The following is a 24,343-nucleotide window of genomic DNA, read 5'->3' as shown; positions in this document are numbered from 1 at the left end:
CCACGGATGCGTTGAAAACGATGAATTACTGATTGACACTGGGGTTCAGCGATCACCTAAGTAAGCTATCGTATTATGAGCAACTTACTATATAAATAATATCGCGACCAGCAGGAAAAGGAGACTTGAGGCTATTGTGAGCTTAATTGCGCGTGACAATGACGAACGCTTTGTTGTAAGTATGCTTTCGTGGACTGGTCTGTCCAGGTCGGTAGCAGGTGTCGAGGTCGAGAAAGATAGAGGCGTAGGTTCTTGTATATCATGATACTGAACTGTCTGGTCTCGGCGTACAGTCGTTCCAGGTTTGCGCTTCCCCGTTGGCTTTGTGACGTTGTTATCCATAGCACCAGTAAATCGTAATCCTGCCTATGTTGATGTCCTGTCTGAATGAGCAATAGAATATTTCATTTGAAACTCTCAAGGCTATGGAGGTGCAGCTCATCAGGAGAAGGAAATTTTCGTATTGGAAGATAGTTCTAGTGCCCCTTATTAACATAGCATTGTCCACAAGATGTGGACCGTGCAACGGATATCATGTTGCCTTGCCAGGAAGGTGAGATTCAGGCATCCCTCGTTGCCTGAAATAGAAGGCGATTCAGGAATCGGATGTCAGTTGTTAGTATACAACCCGGTAGCAATTAGTATTAGACGGTATAGGTCCTCATGATCGATTCTGGGCTATCAGAAGTTGACGTTTTCGTTCGGGTAGATCTCTCTGGAGATATGCACGGTATCCATGCAATATCTGAGATACTGTGTAGTAAAGCATGGAATCTCAGACCTCTGGGGAAACAGGAGATGAAGGACACTTGTCTGGCCTACACCGACTACCCTGTCTCATTTCCTTTTCGCTCTTGTCCTCCTTTTCCCGTTTACACGGTGCATTGCTTGTTTCCCTGGCCCAAGCAACCCGGGCAAGCTAAAAGGAACGTGACAATTACTGCGCGTAAAAAGAGTCGAGGACAAGGACATCAAAAAGATAGAAGACCAGAAAGCTATGCCTCTCACAGAACAAGACAAAAACCTGTTAGGTTGCCGTTGATCATTCCTTTCTTGTCTTTGGAGCCTCAATCCATCACAACAGATTCTGATTGAGTGGTTGATTAGTATTACCGGATTGGGTCAAAGAGAGGGTTGAACCCACGGAAATCCCGTGGCGGGAAAAACCCTTAATGGCCAACTATGCCAAATTGGTGAAAGGCTTGCCAAGACCACCTTGGCTTCCACGTCTACGGCTTCCTATATGACAGCCAGCATGGCGGTAAAGCGGATCGCTGTGGGTAATATGCAATAACTCTAAACTCCTATACACACTTGCCACAGCTGGAGAGAAGAGTCATTGACGCAAGATCCGATCCAGTGGCGCCGCGGTCTAGTAGTGTCATGACTTATTTCTCTTCCAAGAGCATGTTCAGGAGACACTGCCCAATAACTTTGCGGGCGCGCTCACTGAGCTGGTCCAGGCCGTCTGCGAACCGTATAACAAACTCCATCTCCGGGGTTTCGTGCCGGTGATTCAGATCGCAAAACTCACCGAAGAGAATTGCATACAGTATCTCAACCTCGCCTCCCCACCGGTGGTGATACGTTGTCAACAATTCATCCAATACCGCTAACTGGTTGGTGAACGAACGGTCTATGCTGATACCCCCGCCGAGTGCTGATGTCGAGGAGTAAATTGATTCCTGGAAAATGACACCGAGGAACACCAAGCACTTCAACCGTCGGGTACACACTTCTGATGGTTCCGCTAGTAACTCAGGCTCGGGCGCGTGGTGGAATGAGTTGTATAACAGGATGGTCGCGTCATATACAGCTGGGTATATCTGAAGGCTTTCTATCACCTTTGATCGATGCCGGTCCACTGTTAATTGTAGCGTTGGGTGAAGGGCCGTCGGTGTGAAGCGCTCTGACAACTCCCATACATGCGTGGATGGCTCACATTGTCGCGATCCCGCAATGAAGAAGGCACTGGTAGATAATCCGTTACGCGTCCGTCAGTCTCCAAGAATTTATTTTCCTTAGGGTCATCAGGGTGGGCGGCGGATGGCAATACTCACAAAAACACGACGAGTTCCACACGCCAGTCCTCTCGTAATGCAGAAAGACCCCCTTTTGCGTTGATCAGGCGTTGTAGCCCATCTCGATGGACTTCCCACTGGCCATCTATTCCCCAGTATTTCTGCACACGGCGGGAACGGTCAACAGAATCACAAAGCAAAAGACTCTTCATGCCTTGAATCATATAAGATGGAATCATCGCCATACTCGGCCTGGGCACGTACCTCGAACATCAAAAGCCGTACTACAGAAACGAGGGTTTCGTTTCGAAGCGCTTGCTCAGGATCGTCTAGCCATTTCGTGATGACACTGATGGCTTCAGTTTTGTATCGAAGAGCTTCGGGCGAGGCGAGCTCACCGTGAAGGTAAGCCAAATGGCTGCTGCGTGCGCCATAGTTGCGTTGAACGAGGCGCTATTTGACAGATCCAATGGCAACCAAACCTCCCTGATGGGATCAAAGGCCGCGTGGGGGAGGGCGGTCGACATCCCACTGGTGTGTGTGCTCAACCCTATCGACGTCAGCCACAGGATTCAACCTTTGACGGCGACCGTGGCTAAGTTTGCCATCCGTCCAGTATACTCACAGTGGTACAATAACTTGCGGTGTTGAGCCGTCAATGTCACCGGAAACGTATGGAAAGGGTCGTAGTTGACAAATTCCAGGGCATGACGGATTCCAGACAAGATTTGGGCCGGGATGCCCGAAGTCTCCGCGTTGCCTTTGCCTGCATTTGCTGATCCAGCCCCGTCATCCTTTTGCTGGAGAGCTGACATCTGTTGCCGGAATTCCTTCAGCCCCTCGAACTGGCTGTGGGTTTGCATGCCATCATTTGGCATTAGTGTGCGGGGATAAAGACGGCGGCCAGTGGAAGATGTGTCGCTTGGGTCTTCTTTTGCGATAGCTTGTTTCTGTCTCCAAAATTGTCGCATGGCATGGCTGCGAATGCCAGGCTGATCCTTCTCCAATACAAATTCGAACTGTGTCCCCGCATCGTTTCGGGGTTGCTCCCTTCGATCTGGGCCTTTCTTCTGACGTTCCTGGTGGTTCATTGTCGTAGGACGAGAGCACTAATAAACTTCACTTCAAACCGCCGGATGAATTCATTCAGGCCGGGGTTCAACAGAATAGGCTTTTCATTTTGGGATTTGAGCCCTACTTTTCGTGTTCCCACGCCATCGTATATCGGCTGAGAAGTGGCAGAAGGTTGTGAGGGACCCATTTAGTGTGTGGATCACATCTAGCCGATAACGTAGAATGATCCCATGCAAGGGCCAACATGACCGTCGACTCGGTCTTCGGGGTCTACACATCGCTTGGTATATGTGTTATACTCCATAGACATGTCTTTGCTCATCTGAAACGGCACAGGGAAACCATAGTAGCTGCGCTACGTGTCCCCTTGACGGTACCCATCATCCTATCCGACGCATGAGGGTCGATTTCAGCCAGCAATGGAAATAGTATCTGACCAATCACCGGTCTCGCAGTGGCCCTCTGATGAGTCTGGCATCGTACTAACTGAGCTTGGAAGGACTAGTTAACCTATCGTTACATTCCATCAGCCTGGGTGGAGATTGTTAAGATCAAACAACCAACACAGAAGGAGTATTTACCAGCATAACATTATTTCCCATGTCATCTATTCGTTAGCGTTGTTGCAATGAGAGCGAGCGTTTTGCTAGGCCCAGTGTCAACGTACTTCGACGACATGAAGCCTGTGCTTTATCATGATAAATCTTCCTCTATTCCCCTGAACTCTCACTTGGTGTCAGTACCAGGAACAAAACCTAAATATGGACAACGAAATTTGTTGAATCGCGCTTTTGGAACACGACTCTGAGGCTGTCATTGTGGAATTTTGCCCCGATGGCGAAGATATCTTTCCATACCCCCGGAAAGGTCGCATGAAAACTCACATCAAAACATTCGGGGGCGAATACCTGTGGGTCGAAAGGACGGGTCTTTCAGATTTTCGATCAATATCACTCACCCATTATCCTTTCGTCCCTGATTACTACTTGTATCCCAGCAACACCCGACTCGATGTTCGTGTTGTTTGACGCGGCCGTACCGCAAGACTTTGACCATGGAACCGTCTTGCGGGGTGGCAGGCAAGCCTTTATCAACTGGTATGCTACAGAAATTTCCGTCATCTTATGGATTGCAATCATTAACACATGGCGCAAAAGCTGAATGCACGATGTTCGTTTCGTCGAAGCTAGTGAACCGTGAACCATAATGCCTCCCGCCGATGAACAATCCGCACGAAGTCTGTTGAAATCTATCCTTCCTCCTACAGTTTGGCATGGCCCTTCCCATCGCTCCCGCAATTCCATGATGCTTGTTGACGGTCGGAGTTCAGCATAACCTAAATGGTATGGATGGAGTCGACTTTGTTATGTTCACCCGGCAAGAGGTGCAATATGCTCTTTACTGTGAGAGGTTGCGGGTACGAGAGCTTCGGATTCCGAGGGTATTCGTGCTAAATCACCATCACCCACAGCCTCGATCCGAGTGAGAGTCTCGGCAGGTGAGCGCGGCTTCTTCTGGAGAATGAACATTATACCCGGCACATCATAGTAACTCCAGAGCAAGGAGACGAAGCAAGGTCACGCCAGTGCCGATCTTCGTTCGCATATGGAATCATGAGCAGGAGCGAGCCCTGGATGAGAAACGGACGGGATGGGGCGAAGCAGAAACCTGGTCAATCAAGGCGATGCCGTTCTCGTATTAACCCAGGCTGGTCTGCAGCCTCCCGCATGGACTATCCCCAGATCGAGCACGATTCCCCGACAAGACCCGCTTCGGGATTGAGGCTGATCGTGAGACTTGCGTGAGCTTCCTTCTGCGTCCTTCTATTGATCACTCATATATATATCTTCATGACCTCTCTCGTGTCGTTCATTGCCTGCCTTCCACTTTCAACTCGATCATCGCATGGAAGGGCTCACCTGAACGGTTAATATGGAGTTTCCTTATCGCCCAAAATACGCCCTGAACGCACCCCCGCCAATCCCGCCTCGACCATCTCATTCGGAAGACAATCGTCCTCCACCATTGCCTCCTCGGATACCGCGAGATGATTCGCAAAACACCGTCCCGCGTTTAGAGGCACTGTATCCTCCGCCACCTCCATATGAGAGACAAGCCACCCCAGAACAGGTGGTCCCTTATCCCGCGTCCTATCATGCGGAACACCGACCGCAGCCTTTGCCTCAGACCCAAGGTCCTGCCGCGGGAGAGTCAATATCCCTCTACAGTACTCCACAGACTGGCTCCACACCTTCAATGTCTCGTCCTTGGTTTCCGCCACCCTCGTCGCAGGCGCCTTCCTCCAGAAACAACTACCACGCTCCGGGGCCATCGCACGCTGAGGGATGGCCACGGACTCCCCAGTCCATCGGACGCAATATCCCACCTGCACCACCAGCCGCCTATAATTTCCGGCCGCAGGGATCAGATGGTGCACCCGCGCCACCGCCACTATCGTCGCGCCGCCCTTCCCAGCAACAAAGCTCTCCGGCAACACAACGCCATCAAGATGACGCATCGTCGACTCCAGTTGATTCCAACACCGTGCGCAGCTCCTGCCATGATCATGACCGCAGGGACCAAGCAGGCTCTGATGCCCCAGTGTCGCGACCAAGCATGCAGTATAATCCGCCCGCAAAATTCGCCTTGAAGAAGTGTCCGTCAACAAATTATACCTTGATGTGCTCCGGTACATGGTATATCTTGACTGAAACCCCAGAGTTCCGCATTTGCACGTATTGTTATGAGAAGAATATTCAGGGCTCGCCGTTGCAAACAAGCTTCCACCCTTGGGTCTCGCCCGCCGGTGCTGGCATACATTGCCTTTTCAGCTCACCTCGGATTCAAAATTATTTGTGGCCCCGAGCCTTGCAATCAGGCAATGTTCAGGCGCTGTTGTGGTTCTTTCGTCATCGCACCACAATCAGGAACTGTGATGGGACAAAAGGCGTTGGAGGGTCGGAGAACGTGAAGTGGTACAGCCCTAAAGACACCAGCAGACTTCCATCTTTCATTGCATGTGAGGCTTGTTATGAGGATGTAGTTGCGGGCACACCTTTGGAGGGTCAGTTTGAGGAGCACCGAGAAAAACAACCACATGAACAGATATGGGCGTGTGACATCGCTATTAGTTTTGTTCGAAGATTACTCACCAACACACAATCATGGCCGCAATTTTCTGTGGAAGCCGCTCGTCACCTGAGCCTTCCGGAATGCGAGAAAAACGGGGGCGTGATGACTGGCTCCTCACGGCAGTGGTATGAGCTTCGGGATCGAGCCCTGGGAATAGCGGTCTGCGAGCGCTGCTACCGCGACTTTGCGAGCAGGACCGACTTTGAATCCCACTTCCAACCTATGAGGCAGCTGCCAAGACAACAGCAATGCATCCTTGGGTTCTGGCAAGCCCAGGTCGTTTGGGATGAGGCGATTGAGCGGAAGGACTTTTCGCTATGGCGGCGCACAATCATAGAATATGTCCAAACTCCTGCTTGCAGCTCGCAGGCACAACCCGGTGCGCAGACGTATCAACTTAATCAAGGCATCGACAACTTCGACGTCTGCCAGAGCTGCTACGTAGGTCTGCTAAAGCCACTGGGGTTGGATTTGTTTTTCAAGCGAGTTCAACACCCTAGGACAGAGGAGAGTTCCTGTGATTTAAATCCTGCCAGCCTCCGGTTTTTAAGTTATGCGCTCAGACTGGATGAGGCGTTGATCACTTACACATTTTCCAGATTTGTAGATTTTACCAGAAGGTTATGTAACCTCCCCCTCTGTCCAGGGATTGAATTGGTGGCGAACCAGAGATGGTATGGCACGGATGACTGTCGGATCTGTCTCGCATGCTACGAGGAGGTCGTGCGTGGCAGCGAACTTGCCCAAGAGCTCCCTCTGACACCCAAAATAATCCCAGGTGAGAGTCACTGTGACTTATACTCGCCACGAATGCGCCGCAAGTGGGCCGAGGCATGTGGCAAGCGGGATTTGGCCTCGTTTATGGCATTTGCCGCGTATCGCCGGACCATCTATGAGCAAACAGTCCCAGAGATGCGGAATATTGTCTCGATGGCGCGACACAACCTCGACATGCAAAAGATGTACAACGTGTCCTCGTCCTTCTATTATAACATGAACGGGATAACAGCTTCCATGTATAATCCCTACATTAGCTATGGGGCTGCCGGGATCCCGCACAGATTCGAAACACCTTGGGGCGTCGAGGGAGCACAACTGGGGCAGAAGGCTCAAGGATATACGCAGGGAATAACCGCCGACACGGCAAGAGTCGCACAATTAGAGGCGGCCTGGAAACTGGTTGAGTAAGAGGGCACTGAGTGCCCACGCTAAATCTCAGACCTTCTCATTGCGGGCGCGTGTTCCCCTGAGAAGCAAGAGCTCGTCGCAGTTTTTATCAACATTGTCTCGGGTAGGATCGATCTCGGTTTCGCCAGCATAAATGTTCCTGATATCTGACCAAGCGATCAATTGGCAGTCGCGCTTCGATTACGAGATACTCCTCGGGCGCTGATGGCAGGGCATTGTGAGGCGTTTGCTGTTTGACATAAAGTCAGTGCTGGGGTTATGACGAATAGAAAGAATTACGGTATTCACGTGGCCTCTTCAGCTTGGCTGTCGTATTGTAAAGCTTTGATTGTGGTTTCCCAGATGCTTCATGAAATTCTTGTAGCCTTCAACTTGAAGTTGTTATTGGGATCCCGTTTAAATCAATGCCCTGTCATAATATATATTAGTTGTCAGTCCGCCTGCATACCCCTCGAATACATGAACGTCGCTTACCCGCGAAAATAGTATCTTTGGACTGCCCTTTCCTGTTTCTTTTGAGCTTTGTCTTTCCGGTGTTTTTCTTTTTTGGACATTTTCTGAGAAATCGCAGTCGCGTTGATGTTTGTTGTGTGTAGAGTCCTGGTACTTCTCCTAATAGTGGGGGCAGCACGTGAGAGCTCCGAGTGGGCTCCTTGTCATGCACCAACTGCTACTTCTACTCAGACACAATACAACAATATATCTTCTTCCTGGCTTATTTCTCACTTTCCTACCTGCCGTCTATTCTACCATCACTATAAACTTTGCATAATATAGAACAACGTTTAGAATACGTTTGATCACCGATGTGGAAAGTCCTCAAGAGTTGAGACCGCTTCTTCTACCGAGTAATTCCACATTACTACTCTTAGTTTCTAGGCAAGAGCCATGTAGTATTCTGTCTAAGGGTTGCCGCCGCCCATCCGTGGCATAAAGCCATGGTTGCCTTGGCTACCTACGTCGCGTTATCCTCATCAATTCGTCATGATTGAAGGCGGCACAGTAGAGACATCTTGATCTCTCTTCTCTCTTTAGACAGCGTGTAACTCTCCTCTCCTCTACTATTACTTCGTTAACCAGCCATGGCGGCACAACGGCCTATCTACTCGATTGGTACATTCCAATCAAGCTGCCTTAACACGGACACACAGATGAATGTGCACGTTTCTAACAAACGTTTCAAAATCGATATATTCACTGCGAACTTCAGAAGGTCTCCCGCATTACTCTCAGAATACCTTCGCCAGGTCCGTCGTCAAGAACCAGAATTTGTTCCTGGCATGGATGATCTTGGGGGGGACCCCCTCGAGGAAATGCACGAATGGATATTGCAGCCATTTCTGCCCATTTTCCGCAAGCTTGCTCCTCTGGACCAAGGCCGGAAGTACACTCTTGAGGATTTTCTGTATGCGGAAGAGTTTCACTACACGGTGGAAGTGGTGGAAGAGACCCTAGTGCCTGTTTACCTCGGCCACTCAAAGCGCACGAAGTTGCTGTTCTTTGGAGCATGTTTGCCCTCTATTACCTATTTTGATTATTCGATGTTCCCCGTCTACCATCCGAGCGAAATTCAGGTTTCGATCGATGCAGATTCGACTTCTTTGCCCGGGTTCCCCCAGAAGGTCTTTATCCACGGGCGATCAAAACCCAGCTTTCTCAAGATAATCTTTGCGGGTGGTGCGAGAGTGGCGCTGAAAGAGCTTATGGCATATTCCAAGATTTATATAGCTAACTTCGACGCCACAGTTCTCACGTCTCGACTTGATGGCTTGGTCCACGATGGCGAGGGAAACACTATAGGATTCCTTTTATCATACATTAACGGTCCTGGATCTACACTTGAATTCAATGGTGGACATCATCCCAAGTATTCTGAATCCAGGCAGAAATGGTTTCACCAGATTTCCCACACGCTGCAACAACTTCACGCACATAATATTGTCTGGGGAGATGCAAAACCGGCTAATGTGCTTCTTGATCCCAATGGGGATGCCTATATAATTGACTTTGGAGGCGGGTATACTCCGGGTTGTGTTGAGAAGGAGATGGCTGGTACTATTGCTGGAGATCTTCAGGGACTTGAAAGTATCAGGCAGTACCTCTTCGAATGAATTTCGGAGACACTTGCTTTCCAAATTGATATTGGCAGTGTTGTTTGTCCGCCACAAATGGGTGCGCGAGAAAGAATCATTAAGACTGTGATATCCGGCGTTTGCTGGTGATTCTTGGGAGTGGTATTAGCTTTTGGCCCATTATCGATAGGAGAATATTATGCTCAAGTCTACGTCGTACTCCATTGCTGTCGACCGCGATACTGTAGATATATTCACATAGTCCGCCAGTGTCGGTTGGGCTCGGGAGTCGTTCCGTAAATCTCGGGGCGAAAACCCGAGAGAACGATTATTAGTCGCTCAACCTAACATGACTCAATTCAATGGCCGGCTTTTAGCAAACCGGCCGAGAAAAACGGCCGTAGCATTCCATGCGCGGTATAAAGTCACTCCCCAATGACCTTTTACATCTCTTCCGTGTAATTCAATTTTACCATTCCCCAAGAAATTGCATGATGGCATCAGTGAAACCACAAATCGGATGGGTAAGAAACTCATGAAAATGCACTGATACCTGGTCAATGGCTAACCTGTCCAAGTACGGGCTCGGGTCTATGGGCCGTCCCATGGCCGAGAATCTACAACGACATCTAGCGAAGAATCACGAACGCCCATTGATATACTCCAATCGCACACTAAGTTCCGGAGATACGCTGAGGTCTCTCGGTGCCGTGCCTGCTGCCGAGTTTACTGACTTGGTGAAACGATGTGACATCGTTTTTACAATGGTGAATAGCTTCCCAACAAGAGGGTGTAGGTCAGAAACTGACAAGTGCTAGATACCGAACGACGATGTCCTTCAACGACTCATGAAGCTTGCCATTGCGGGCGGCTCGGAGTTGTCAAACAAGATCTTCGTCGACTGCTCGACAGTACACCCAGACACAATTAAGAAATTGTCATCAGACTTAGCGAAACATGAGGCTGTCCTTCTTTCTGCTCCCGTTTTCGGGGGCCCGTCAGTCGCAGTGGCTGGAGGTCTTGTATTTGCAATCAGCGGCCGCGAGTCTGCCTGCCTCACTGTGGAGAAGTATATCACCAATGTGATGGGAAGGAAGCTTATCCATTGTGGGGAAAATGCATCGAACGCATCGTTGCTCAAGGTTGGCGGGTAGGTCTCTGCACTCAGTGATTGCCCCCTGCTGGAGTACCAAAGCTGACTAGATAGGAATATTATAACCCTCTCGCTGATGGAAGCGGTGGGAGAAGCCCAGGTCTTTGCAGAAAAAACTGGCCTTGGGACCGACGCAATGGAGCAGTTAATCACGGAGTCGTTTGGAGCTGTTGCAGGGGGTTACTCCAAACGGTGAGTCATGCACTATCGTTCATTCCTTTGGTGGCTACCCCAGCTAACTTATTATCAGATTGACATCGGGAATATATGCACCGCCGCTCGATACACGACCGGGATTTGGCGTTTCATTGGCTATCAAAGATGCTAAACATGCGCTTTCAATGGCCGGAGAGCACGACTTCAAGTTACCTGGACTTGAGTTAGCCGATAAGCACATGAAAGCAGCCAGAGACTATGGCGGCGAATGCCTGGATAGCAGTGCCATGTATGGCATCTTGCGACAGCAGGCTAGTCTGAGCTTTTGGAATGAAAACAGTCGCCAGGGCGGGGAATATGGCGCAACTAATGATCCCAAAAGTCAGAATGGTGCGGTATAAAACAATGGGCGACTTACTATTTTAATACTAGACTTGCGATTTTATGATATCGTTACATTTTTGTGGCGTCCCAAAGTCTTGGGATACCATGTCTTGCAACGCATTTCATGAACTCGCCATTCGTCGTCCCTGCTACTGAGACTCCACAGGGAAGTCACCGACTTTCTCCTCTCAGTTCCGCTATTGTGTGTCGTGTACTCATCAAGTTTCCACTGCACCTTCCACATCGAGTGATGGAGCTCGGTGGCCCGAACTACTAATATCGCAGCTATCTGAACAGTACAAGAATTATCTTCCAAAACACAAACCAATATGTGAAACACATTCACTGCCTCCATCATCATTTAGTCCAATGAATACACACCCACTTAAAGTCTGACAATAAACTCCCGAAATACGCAAATCCGAATATCGTTCCGTGTCCCCAACTCTGCGGCCACCGAGTTCTTCAGACCGGAATTGATTACTGTCAACATGCGACGATTAATTCTCTAAGCGACCGACGTGTTGTTGGATAAACTCTGTACGGGCTGTGAGAGACGATTCATTCAACTTCTCTTGCCTCGTAACTTCCTGCGGTAACCGAGCAATCCTCAACTGGCAAAAATACCTAGTCAGTATGACTATCACTATGGACACCAAAGTACGGACGCCTTTGCCAAAAACATCTTCTGTTTCTCCATTTCTACTTCCTTTCTCTGAATTATAGGTTGTGAAGTAGCTGACGGTACAGCAACTTCTAGTAGTATTCGGGCCAAATTGATAAGTCGTCGGTGAATGATTGGATGACCAGCATCCGCGTTGAAACAATGTACTAAGTGGCGTCTGTAATAGACCGCACACCTCTTGTTTCTAGAGAGCAGGCATTATTATTACTATGTTCATTTTATCAATTAATATCATGTTCAAGAAATACTATCAGTACCCGTGAAGCTGAGCCTCGTTCCTTGTACGGAGGACGTGTCTATTTCCGCTGGAAATATAATGAAGCCAGAATACTACAGGTCAAGGAGAAAATCGCTGCGAGATCCAAAGCGTTAGCGCAACGATACATATGGCCAGCTTCGAGGACGGGGATTTACCAAGAAAGAAGTTCATGTAGTAATATCCTACCGTTTGGGTAAGAGTGCTAGTAAGAATAGGTCCGAGGAACATAGTGGACGTCCAGGCCATGTTAGTCAGAGAATAGGCCCTGGACATCCCACCATTGGGACCGAAGATAGCGGGTTGTGTCTTTTGTAGTTCTGCAACAACGCCTGAATCGGACGAAGTTAGTAATTCAACGTACGGAATAAGAATAGAACCACCGATCAAAACATACTAGTCATTTCAATCACTCCACATCCAGTGAGTAGAGGTCGTGCAAAGCCCAAACCAAGCATAGAAGCCATGTAAACTGCCTGTCCCCTCTCGCCGGAGCCTATAAATGGCAGACCGTCAGGACCACAGGTGCCTAGAACCCAAAGTAAGAAAGCAGTGGCCAGAAATCCTAAACAAGTCGGACCGCTGGTTCCTATCCGATCCTTCATCCAGCCAGCGAAAGGGGAAAGCAATATTGCCGGCAGCTGTAGCTCCATAAACATCATGCTTGTCCGGGAGGAGTCCCAGCCAAAGGCTCGCGTCACATAGAGGGGCAAGGTAGTATCAAAGCTAACGAGAATAAGGGCATTGAACGCATGGCATGCCAAGGCAGTTAGAGCGCGAGGGTTGCTGAGAATAACCTTATAGAAGCTTTGGGTTGAGGATTCGGTCGTTCCGGATAAACACGAGGCAGGGTCGCCTTCCTGCCACGGTGTGTCTTCTTGTCTGCAGGGACCCGGTGAATTCCCAGGAAGTAGGTCAGAGGTCTCATCTGATATACTGGGATCGGATGTTGTCTCTTTAACATCTCTTGTTAGCCTGAGTGGACTTTCGATCATGACAAGCCGCATCATCATATCAAAAACGAGGAGAGCGATCGCCGTGAGCCAGGTCGGCCAGTATCCAACAAGCTTTATTAGTATTCCTGAGGTCGCCGGACCCACCACCAATCCAGACATGAAGAACATGGATGTCGTGGTAAATACACGGGATCTCTGTTCATCCTCAACGAGGTCGGCCACGGTTGCAAACCCGATAATCCATGCTGCGTTACCAGCGATGCCCTGGATTATGCGCCCAAAGAGGAGTACCGGCACTATGACAGGAAGCGTACGAATTAGGTTTTCAGTGCGTACGGAGAGGAGTCAAAATGGCATACGTGATGTGGCAGCGGCGACGACAATCGTGCCCACGATCTCTCCGCCTAGAGACACCAGCAGAGGTCCCTTTCGTGATGGAACAGAATCTGCCCAGGCCGCGATGATGGGTCCGGAAAAGAAGCAGACCAACGCATGGGATGTAAAAACGGCCGAAGTGTATGTTTGTGTCTTGCTTGGATCGAGGTGAAGACGGTCTTCAAGCATTTGCTGCAAGATGGGGACGATGAAGCTGTATAGAAAGTTTTCTTCAAGGCGTCAACATATTACTGGGAGTCAGTCAGAAGTATAATACGCACCTGAGAAGAGAGCTAATGTGACACAAGATAGGATGAAAAAGTTCGATGAGCGCCATCGATAACCCAAAGGTTTCCCCCCGTTCAATAGCATTGTCGCGGAACGGTGCGATCAAGGACAAACCGGTCCTGTTTTTGGCATTCCCACACCGAGTTAGAGATGAGGACAAAATGAAAACGAAAAGAAAGGCCAGTGGGGCTTGACTTAAGTACAAGATAGGGGCAAGGACGATCACACATGGGCAAGCAAAAAAGGTTTGAGGGTAGGAAGACAGAGGGAGCGAGTGGGGCACAAAAGTGGTTCAGGAAGCTGTCTAGGGAGAAACAAATGCGAAGCTGATCTCCTATGGCCTTGGCAAAATTCAAATAGAGGACAAGGGAATGTTCTTAGCCACCTGTGGACTGGTAGCTGGGTGCCATACTGCAAGGGCGCGTACCCGACTTGATACGTCTGGCTTCTCGGAAATGTGGCTCAGCTGAGAAATGCACGATCATCGCGAACTATCGATCCACTCCCGGGGATTTGGAATTAGCCTGACCCACCCCGGCAAAGAAGGGGAGACAGACACAAGAAAGAGTGTAGATCACTCCCAAGAAACCCGATAATAATTAAAGAGTAGACGTGTGTGGGTAGTAGCTCAGCGAATAGTTGGGTCCCAGTGCCTCCCCACAGATCGGGTTGCGCCTCTCAGAATACAATTCAGCTGCGCGCCAGACTAGTCAAGTGGATGCGAGCTAGATCTTGGCCGAGATCTTCCAGTCTAAACACGGGCAAGAGTGGTCATTTTCACTGTCAATTTCACAGATCCTAGTTCTACTCCTGTAAGCTCACCCAACCCCATTGAATCTCCTACTTCGATATACATCTCGTCCAAAGAACAATTTTCTATCACGATGTTCATACCGACAGAAATTGATCCCCACGAACTCTCTACTGCTTTTCGATCACAAGAGGGCTATAACCAAGCCAGGTCACTGCCTGCATCTCCTCGTCATCTTCCTTGTCAACCTCTCTCTGTGGGTCCTCAATCTCGTCGATGGTAACTCCGATCGTCTTCTCATCCCGCGTCATTTCTTGGGCTTGTGCTTTCTCCCCTTCTTCGCCGACAAAGATTGATTGCCGATCCTGTCCTTCTAGAGCCTGCCGCATGCCCGGTCCCCTGCGAGGCAGCTGAATGGCCGGAATCTTCCCACTGGCGTAGTACTTTCTCACGCGGTTTGCTCCCTGAATGAACAGGAGTCCTATTTCTGTCCCCTTCTTGGCTAGACTGTGTTTCGTTAACATTGCCTGTGGATCGTCGAGATATTCTGCGAGATAGCCCAACCCCAGGGAGAGGACTGTACCAGCAACAGGAAGCATGCTGGCCTTGGGAGTGAGGATAGCCAGCAGGATCTGCGTGATACTGCTCTCCGGTATCCCTGTGGCTTTGTAGTCCAATGGGATGCCACCATGCCTGCTCACCAGCCCGGCATAATCGATCGCAACCCATGCATCCATCACCTTCCGAGCGATTGTCGCGACCCCCGTATTGTCAATCGCGGTGGCATGGAAGAGCTTGACATATCGGTATGGACTGATATAAATTGGCAGGCGCAAGTGCATGGGGATAATCAGCATCTCGATGAGAGCGCGAGCATCAATGCGCATCGTCCACTCTGGCCGCCAACTCCAACCATGGGTCTGATCGGCCTTGATAATCAGGTTCCCCGCCCAGTAAGTTCGGGGGGCGCCTTCCTTCTGCTGAATCTTGTCTCGCTCCGCCTCGGTCAAGTTGGGTTCCGGTACAGGCTTCTCAGTGCCGGGGACATACTGGCCGTCAACCACATTTTGCGCCACCCCCCCTACCTTCTGGCCTAGCGTCTGCCCAATAATTTGGCTGGTTGGTCCCAAAGCCCCGCCCAACGTCTTGCCCACCGTGGATGAGGCCTTTTCAATTGGAACATCATGAGGCTTGTATGTCTTCAAGGACACATCATATATGCGGAGGTTGAGGTGGATGTAGGCCGCGAATCTGGGTACTCTTTGGTCTGCTATACGGGATAGTGGCAGGTAGAGAGCGCGGACTGGGAATGTCAGATCGACCCAGAGAAATCGCTCGTCCTTGGTGGGCATTGGGACAGGGAGGAAGCAAACTTTGAATTTTTTTGTGCGTCTCTCGAACTCGAATGCGTCCCCTGTTGCATCCCAAATGATCTGTCGCCTCATTGATTTGGCGTCCGGTCCCACCATGCAATTCAGACGCTGCCATCGGACATATTTGGTGGCATCATATGAAACAGACTGTTTGCCAGCCCGGGGATGAGGCTCATGTGGCAACAAGGGATCATCTTTCCCCTTGTACGCCTCGTCATAAGAACGATTGGTAACCACTTCGAGCAGGGCAAACTTTTCAAATTGCTCCTCGTCGTCAAGATTGGCAACGTCGTTCTTGAGCACACTTCGATCAAACCAAACAATGCCTCGGGAGGAGGAAGAGCCATGGTTGCAAGGGACAGGATAAATTTAATACCGTGCTTAGCACGCTTGTTCGAGGGCGATTGCTTTGGTGTGGCTAGATGTCGAAGGCATTTGGAGCACTTAAATAAGTCCCCCTTCGCAGTAAATCTCACTGTTATGGTAACATTCCTGCGCCGAGAGAAGAAAGAGGGGGGTCGTGTGATTTGAAGTAGCATATGCAACCCACGTTACATCACATTAGAAGAGGGAAGTAAATTCGATACAATCTACAATGCGATTTCAGCCAGCCACCCAACTGATGAGGGTCGATCACGTTTCCATTCTGGAGCTCGAAGGTATCTCAGTGACCCATGCATGGGGAGTATGGCCTCCCGCCGTACCTAAGACTGGGCAAATAGCATGCTGAAATCCATAGATTTCCATAGATGAATGATTAGAGATATTCCAATGCAGGGACTAATTGGAACAACGTCTTTTGCCAACTACATACTTCCTGGAAAGTCCTAGGACACACCCTTCTCAATCAGGATCTCGCTATCTACAAGTATGCCCAAAGGAACGGGTTATGAAAACATTCTCCTTTCCGCCATGTCTTCCAGTTTTATAGAATAGATGGTGGTCTCTAGCACCGAACTATCCAGGTCATCCGGCCTGGGGGCTCCTGCATGGGTAGACTGCACTGTGTCTCGGTTTCAATGAGGGATTTCCAAAGCTGGAAGAACTCTATATGCACGTCAAACGTCCAGGAGGGTGGGGTGAGACATGCATCTTGTTCTTGATCATAGGAGCCACGTCATCGTATAGTGTATTTCTCTCCTCTCACGGTAAAATGGAAACCATCAACAAACTGAAGACAAGAACGTTCTTGAGGAATGCGTTTGAATTATGTCACGAATAGGAAGCCGACATCTCACTGGGGCTTAGGTTGAGGGAAATGGTGAGAGCTCCTCTGTTGTGCTGGTATACTCCATGGGTTGCCCCCCAGAATGACTGTGCTCAATCTAGCACTCTAGGACTGAAAGCACTGGTATGTAGTATGTACAATGTGAGAAGCGCCCCATGCCTCGGGTGAATACGGCGCGGGCCGCAATTAGCTTCATAACTCTGGTCTCCGTTGATCATGACGCCTTACAGCAACGGATCGGCACTGGCTTGAATAACCCTCCATCTTTGAAAAGCATTGCAGCGTATTGGAACCCTGATAACCCCCATCGATTGGGTAGGGAAGCACCCACGCCCTGCGCTGCAGGAATGACCAACGTACAGCATTCACCCCTTAATTGGCTATTTTACTCAACTTCGTGCATATTCAGAAGTGGAGTCAGATGTATGATTTGCCAAGGTGGTCTATGAGACATATCATATGCGAGCTTTGCTTTCCAGCTAGTCATGCAATCCTGTCCACGTAGCCCCCCGTGCTGAACCTTTAGCCAAACTTGCAGCTGAGGGTCAAGGCGTAACATTGGGAATTCTCTTTGGGGTCAGATGCAGCTGGTTGTAGACATAATGAGAGCCTTGACACTACTTAGCCCCCCACAAGGGGTTCACCAGGCTCCGACTGATAGTCTTCCACGTCTCTGCAAGGCTACGTATGAACTATGCATTCGCCTGGGCCCTATTACTGGCGTCTCCCCGCTCAGCCAAAGATTCATGTTGAAGTCTCTGCAGTGGGACTAAAACAGAAGGATCATCGCTACTGGTGAAAGCCATTTCGCCGGAGATGGTATGATGAAATACGGCTCACTGTTTTTTCAATGGTGTTACATCCGGGACGCAAGCCTGGCCTTCATCTCATACCAGCGGCGCGTGGCCATTACTATAATTGGCGCAGACCGGGTATTCAGAAAGCAGATGTGCCTGTGGAACCCCAGAGATGGCTGGATTGGCAGTAACACGTCATATCCCATCATGTAGTTAGAGGTTCAGAGTTACAGGCAGAGATGAAGCCGCAAATGGCCCCCATAATGGTCGTGTTCATCGTCAATGTCATAGGTCCTGACATTATATGTATAAAGCAGGTAAACTTTCATGGTATTGGCCACGCCCTTCCCTCCACCACATGAGGGTTACTCGCAACATCTGACCGACTCTCAATCGCTGTGTGTACCTCGATTCCCTGCAGTTCAATCTCCGAGCTCCCGCGCCGGGTGGACTGTGTTGCCACTTCCCGACTCTGGCTGGCCGTCGCCCCGTGCGGGTCGCTAATCTTGTGGAATCCATCGTGATTGTGCGTACCGCTTGTGTGGAAATATAATTTTGTGCCCGAATTAGACTGGCCTTTCGAGATGCTCTTGACGGTGCCGAGAAATCCGGCCAGGAGGGGTTTGAGGAGAGGGAGACAACCGCAGATAATGGCGACATCGAGTTCGAGTACCGTCCAGATCGACTCTTTGGCACTAGATGCTGTATTGGCAATGGATTTATCAGTCCTGCTTTTCCTTTGTCTTCTTTCCCTTTCTCGGGCGTGGCTGGAGACTTACAAGCAAGGTCCGTGACAACAAAGTTGCGGAATTCAATAAGACGCATCAGACTGAAGATACAGACCCTGTGCTAATCAGCTTCCAAAGTCACACATGTTGTGCTGGATTCATAGGCTGAACAACATACAAGCCTCCTAACGAAAATACAATGGTCACTGCGATCTTTTGGCGCAGGGTGATCTTCAGTCGCCAGACGATCGGTACCGGCAAAAGTAAAATCGTCACGTCCTCCACTAGGGCGATGCTGCCCATGGCTTGAAAGAATTTGGTCTGTCCGTGCATGCAATGACCTCCTTGCAATGTTTTGTCGTAGTAGAATTGGACCGGATTGCACTGGAAGATGTTGACGAGCAATGCCACGATGGCCCACAGAGCGATGAAGACGATGAGGCAATTGGAGACGATACGAAAGGCAGGAACTGTGCCGAGGATGCGTTGGAGGAAAACAATAATTGAGATCTTGACGAACGCCATAGACGGCGCCCAGAATTTCTGAATCATCCATGAGCCCTAGTGGTGCATTAGCTTGCGTCGCTGTGAGCGATGTCGCTGGGGACAATAAGGGGTTATCACAAATTGGATCCGATGCCTCTCATCTGGGGGCAAAAGACTCGTTCGGACGCCCACCCCATTGAATGCCGCTGTTGACGAGTTGTAAGCAATATCTTCGAATATCCCCTCGACATAGGAACTTACTATATACAACAAAGGCAGTGGCGCAGTAAGAAAGAATCAAGCCGATCCCCATTAAGAAATCTTCCAACCTCAGCCCTACTGTGGAGATGCGACAGGATACTAGCCGAAGAATATAGGTCAGGGTCGCGATGGCCGCACCCACGATGGGGACGACTGTGAGGACATTTTTCCAGTATGTGTTTTCGATGGCCATCCTTGTGCACGGCTAGGAATGACCGCGAGGTCAACCTGAGAAGGGAAAATGCTGATGATCCTCGGTGTGCTACGATGGATCCCTTGAACCAGAGGAGCCACCGGTGAGACGTTGCAACGATCAGATCTCTGCTTCAAAGTGATACCAGGCTGACATCCTTAAGGCAAGTGAGCGACTTCAGGAGGGATGACAATCCCGGGGCGTGGTGTCGGTTCTATAAGGCTATTCCTTTTAATTTCTTCACCCCTCATCAAGAGGTTTGTCTCAAATCCTAGTTATTGGGTGGATGCCAAGTCCCTCAGCCTCTGAACCTAAGACTAATGGCGTAAATTGGCCTCATTTCCATGGTACTTTAGCCTGGAATTCCGGCGCTGCCGCAAGCGTGGTGTTCTCGACGAGCCTCTGGCGACCAACAGGTATTTCAACCCATCTGTGTCGGGTTTACCTGCTGTTTGAATCTTATCTGCGGTTTTATGTTCGAACTTAAAAAATGGACAGCGTCGATCTGGCCTGAAAATGGCAGGGATCGATTCCCATCCACATTCCTCATGGGTTGTCCGATCACTGTGCCCCAAGGGAGCCCTAAGTCGATCGCAGGCTCTACGGGCTTTCTACCAATCCACGCCGCACGGCAGACGGCATAGGTATTTATGAATTGTTTCAGATATTAACCGATAGAGTTCAATAGTTGGCGCAGGTGAGACAGAAAAACCCATTGCCAGTGGGAACGGCTAATATGTTTTATATTGAGCCACGCGGCGAGAGGCCCGAAGAAATTCTTCGCTGCGATGTGGATCCACATTTTAGGATTTTCCTTCTTTTGGGCCTCTGTTCCTCTACCATCTTTCACCAGTTCTTATTCCTATTAAGCTTGACTACCCTGCAGCCTCTGGCTAATTACGGAGCCTGGACTAGGGGATGGATCCACTGGGCGGGCCAGCAACTTTCGTTGTGATTGGATTCTCGTCACTTAAATTCCCGAAGAGAGACCGAAGCCCTAAGGAATTCCATACTGCTTAAGCTTGACCTCTACCACTAAAAGCTTAGTATGTAACCCTCATTCCCTTGGCTGATGCGCCATGGTTGGCTGGACGGACGTTCTCCGTGCTCCATGTGGTTCCTACCCACTATCATACGAGAACGACTGTCGGATTAGACTACCCAACAAGGGATGGAGAGAGAAGTCTGGGCGAAGGTGCAAAATGTGATCGGAAACAGCAGATTTCCGATCGCTGTCCTGAAACTAGTTTCCCAACAACCCGGCACTCCTGCAAGGGGTTGCCGCTGTGCCGGATTTTGAATAAAAAGCGAACACGATTCCTGTCTTGCTGATTACTTTCCTAGAACGGTTGCGATCTTCGCGGCCGGTTTAACTTATCCACCGGTGTTTCCCCCCGTACATGATCTCATCATCGTGTGGCAAAATGGCGCCTTCGACGTTCAAAAACTCTCTTGTGCCACTGGCCGTTTACCTCTTGGGCGCTTCAGCCAGAACCTGTGATCTCAACAGCTTCAATGCCACCGTTGGCGGCCGTGTACAGCCCTTGACACCCTTCTCCTTGCCCTGTTTCTCGAGCTACAATGGGACCGAAGTGGCGATTAACGACGCGGCCTGTGCAACTATCCAGAGCAACTACAGCGATCCGTACTTGCGAGCCAACTCCGCCAATGGATACATGAACAATCAGGTGGAGATGTGTGCCTCGGACCCTAGCGACCAGTGCTTGCTCGACAGCTCTGATCCGACCGATCCGTTGGCTTTTACCAACACAGTTTGCCAGCAAGGTAACCTGCCTTCGTATTATCTCGAGATTCAGCAGGCTAGCGATGCTGTGGAGGCTTTCAAGTTCGCCAGCTGCTCTGGAACCCGTCTATCGATCAAGAATAGTGGTCACGATTACCTAGGCCGTAGCAGTGGAAAGGGAACCCTCGCACTCTGGACACGCAATTTGCAGTCGAAGACTTACCACTCCAACTTCAAGCCCGAGGCTGTAATGCTTGCGCCGCGCCAGGAACCGTCATCCCAGCCATCAGTATCGGGGCCGGTGTCAACTTCAACGAGGTCTATGCATTTGCCAACTCGCACAACGTCACATTCCTGGGTGGCTATGCGCCAACAGTGGGCGCCAGCGGTGGTTTCCTGCAAACCGCCGGTCATAGTATTCTGTCTCCTGTTTACGGTTTGGCCATCGACCGAGTAATCCAATTCAAGGTGGTGACACCGGATGGCCAGTACCGCATCGCCAACGAATGCCAGAACCAGGATCTTTTCTGGGCCCTCCGTGGCGGCGGTGGTGGTACCTTCGGTGTTGTAATTGAGAGCACCCACCGCGTTGAACCTCAATTGAGCTTCGTTGCGGCCATTATCAAATTCACCTCAAACTCTACCAATCTATTGCCCTTCATGGATATCGTTGTCAACAACACCCTGAAGTGGGCTTCAGAAGGCTGGGGCGGTCACATCAGTGGCAGTAGCCTCATCAACGTGACTCCTTTACTCTCTGTGGCCCAGGCAGAGGAGTCACTCGCCGATGTGATTGCTTATGCAAAATCACAGGGTGGTTCTGCTACCGTGGAACAGTTCTCGTCCTGGTATGCCTTCTACGAAAAGTATGTCACTTCCAACGCGGTTAGCGTCGGAGTGACCCATTTTGCCGGCAGTCGTCTGGTGCCCAAGGCTGTCTTCGAAACTGCCGAGGGGCGCAAGAACCTGATGGACTTCTTCTCTCTCATCCAGTCCAATGGACAAAGCCCCTACATCCCCATCGTCGGCCCGGTACTGTACAACTACACGGCGAACTCCACCTCCGCGACGCCCGCCTGGCGCTCGGCCATTTGGGAACTGGGCTCCGGTACTTCCTGGGCGTGGAACAGCACCCTGGAGACGCGCGAGCAGAAAATTGCCGGTCTGCAGAACATGACCGCGACCCTTGAGGAGATCACCCCAGGCAGCGGTGCCTACAGCTGCGAGGCCAACCCATTCACCGAAGATTGGCAGGAAGCCTGGTGGGGCGAGAACTACGAGCCCTTGCTGAATATCAAGAACAAGTACGATCCCAACCGGTTGTTGAACTGCTGGAAATGTATCGGATGGGAAGAATCTGATGCAAAGAGCTCCTGCTTTTCGGCTTTTAGCTAGAGGAGTCGGACATATTCTGTATATAGTGATCGTTTCTCTGTGAGTGAATGTGGCGCATGAATGGAACATATATGTATACAGTTGAGAACGGGACCTGGCTTAGTGCGCTGTTCAGGCTTATACATGGTTGATCCAACTGATTTGCATACCAACAATCCCCTATCTTAATATTTGATCCATCAATCACAATGTTGAATAAGGCATCATCACTTCTATTTTAGGACAGTAGGCACTACGTGTGAAGAGGTAGTGTTAGAAATTTGAAGCTTGCACGGGTGTGCTCTGTTATTCCAGTACAAGTGCCCTCTAAAGGTGCTTTATTTCCTATGAAAGAATATTGAGCAATAATACCTCCGTATATCTACCAAAGGATGGCAATTTGCATCGTGCCATTAAGTCACAGCTTCGTGTTCGGTTTCGTGTGATCTCTAACTAATTCAAAGGAAATTGGCTGAAACAGCGATAGTTCATACCCCAGCATGCTGGGCTCCATTGTTTGGAAATACCTACGCGTCGCAGGAAATCAAATCCGAGATCGCTCTAGTATTTTAAAACCCAGCTCCTAAGTATGTGAAACTGGTGTGCGAAGCCCAAGCAGATCCTGCCATCTCCCCTTACCTGGAGATTTCCATTCTTTGGTCAGCAGCCAGCATTAAGATCCTTCCTACTATCGTTACACCTCATTCCTTAACGTCATCGATCGTCCAAGTACAAGGAAAGAGGTCAGGAAGGTTGGTTCTGTATAAGCCCTATGGTAGACTGAGAGCTCTGGAACGACTAGTATCATCATGGAGTGAGGCTTGAAGGAACCGCCTTTCTCTATTATCAGGAGATTTCATGGTTTGTGTTAGTTAGATAAAACAACATCCCGTAGAGGTATAATTTGTCAAAAGGCCGACCACACTGTATAGCAGCAACCATTGTGATGCCGATTTCCGTGATACTATTCCTTGCAACATGGCAAAGCCCTCAGGGGACGCTACAAAGAAGCTGTGTGTGGAGCCAGTTTGAGCTCTTTCACGATTCGGGCATTTCGTCTCAGTGTTATCAACTGACTTAATGGAAGATGTTTCAGCTATTATCCTTTCCAGGCTTCGCTTCACTACACGTTCCGCAACATATAAGATGCCCTCATCACCATTCAAGTCCACAATTTGGCTACCCAGTACACCTGCTGATTACAGCCTACTGCAAGTAATTGAACAATGATGGACTTCCCAGACGCCAAGCCAGCTGTCTTTGTCCTCATCGTCAACGAGGAAAAACAAATTCTACTTGGGCGAAGGAAGGTCGGCCCTCAACAAGGTATATGCACCTTTGGCCTTTTTGTTGCCATCCCTATACGTTACACAGCATTTTCTATTCCCTTAGCAACAGACATACTGATACCGGTCAGGCACCTTGTCGCCTCCCCTAGGCCCTTTCGCCCCCACCGGCCTCAGGGTGTCTAATATAAAAAGTGTGATTTCGAAGGAGACCGGTCTGGACTTTAACTACACTTCCTTTGTCCCGGTAGTTCACCTTTCGAGCAAGCTCTCGCAGAGCAAGGACTATTTTCCTACGTGGGTAGGGGTGAAACTTCATTATGCGATTAGTCAGAAGGAGCCCATGGTACGACATACACCAACATATGGCTTTCCATTTTAT

General features: G+C 49.8%; 7 protein-coding genes across 7 annotated transcripts; 4 read left to right on the top strand and 3 right to left on the bottom strand.

The window, feature by feature from the left end:
* Nucleotides 1-1,388: 1,388 nt before the first annotated feature.
* On the bottom strand, nt 1,389-3,112 carry ANOM_010749 (uncharacterized protein; the record flags this gene model as incomplete). The annotated part of the gene is made up of 4 exons (XM_015556005.1): nt 1,389-1,971; nt 2,061-2,182; nt 2,420-2,571; nt 2,647-3,112. 4 exons carry the CDS (start codon nt 3,110-3,112, stop codon nt 1,389-1,391), a joined length of 1,323 nt encoding a protein of 440 aa, XP_015402741.1.
* A 1,915-nt stretch (nt 3,113-5,027) lies between these two features.
* On the top strand, nt 5,028-7,415 carry ANOM_010748 (uncharacterized protein; the record flags this gene model as incomplete). Its single annotated transcript, XM_015556004.1, has 1 exon — nt 5,028-7,415. The coding sequence occupies one exon, from the start codon at nt 5,028-5,030 to the stop codon at nt 7,413-7,415; it is 2,388 nt and encodes a 795-aa protein (XP_015402742.1).
* A 1,082-nt stretch (nt 7,416-8,497) lies between these two features.
* On the top strand, nt 8,498-9,526 carry ANOM_010747 (uncharacterized protein; the record flags this gene model as incomplete). The annotated part of the gene is made up of 1 exon (XM_015556003.1): nt 8,498-9,526. One exon carries the CDS (start codon nt 8,498-8,500, stop codon nt 9,524-9,526), a length of 1,029 nt encoding a protein of 342 aa, XP_015402739.1.
* Nucleotides 9,527-9,981: 455 nt separating this feature from the next.
* ANOM_010746 (NAD(P)-dependent oxidoreductase) lies at nt 9,982-11,197 on the top strand (the record flags this gene model as incomplete). Its single annotated transcript, XM_015556002.1, has 5 exons — nt 9,982-10,011; nt 10,066-10,254; nt 10,306-10,637; nt 10,695-10,832; nt 10,891-11,197. The coding sequence occupies 5 exons, from the start codon at nt 9,982-9,984 to the stop codon at nt 11,195-11,197; spliced, it is 996 nt and encodes a 331-aa protein (XP_015402740.1).
* Nucleotides 11,198-12,202: 1,005 nt separating this feature from the next.
* Nucleotides 12,203-13,824, bottom strand: ANOM_010745 (putative MFS transporter; the record flags this gene model as incomplete). Its single annotated transcript, XM_015556001.1, has 4 exons — nt 12,203-12,453; nt 12,519-13,373; nt 13,437-13,682; nt 13,734-13,824. The coding sequence occupies 4 exons, from the start codon at nt 13,822-13,824 to the stop codon at nt 12,203-12,205; spliced, it is 1,443 nt and encodes a 480-aa protein (XP_015402737.1).
* A 4,390-nt stretch (nt 13,825-18,214) lies between these two features.
* Nucleotides 18,215-19,557, bottom strand: ANOM_010744 (uncharacterized protein; the record flags this gene model as incomplete). Its single annotated transcript, XM_015556000.1, has 5 exons — nt 18,215-18,591; nt 18,669-18,733; nt 18,796-19,178; nt 19,242-19,309; nt 19,365-19,557. 5 exons carry the CDS (start codon nt 19,555-19,557, stop codon nt 18,215-18,217), a joined length of 1,086 nt encoding a protein of 361 aa, XP_015402738.1.
* A 1,424-nt stretch (nt 19,558-20,981) lies between these two features.
* Nucleotides 20,982-22,696, top strand: ANOM_010743 (FAD binding domain protein; the record flags this gene model as incomplete). Its single annotated transcript, XM_015555999.1, has 2 exons — nt 20,982-21,447; nt 21,513-22,696. The coding sequence occupies 2 exons, from the start codon at nt 20,982-20,984 to the stop codon at nt 22,694-22,696; spliced, it is 1,650 nt and encodes a 549-aa protein (XP_015402736.1).
* Between the last annotated feature and the right edge of the window lie 1,647 nt (nt 22,697-24,343).

Source organism: Aspergillus nomiae, assembly GCF_001204775.2.
Source record: "Aspergillus nomiae NRRL 13137 chromosome Unknown contig00407, whole genome shotgun sequence".
Lineage (NCBI taxonomy): Eukaryota > Fungi > Ascomycota > Eurotiomycetes > Eurotiales > Aspergillaceae > Aspergillus > Aspergillus nomiae.
Note: the sequence above shows the minus strand (reverse complement) of the source record. Positions and strands in the feature narration are given on the sequence as shown.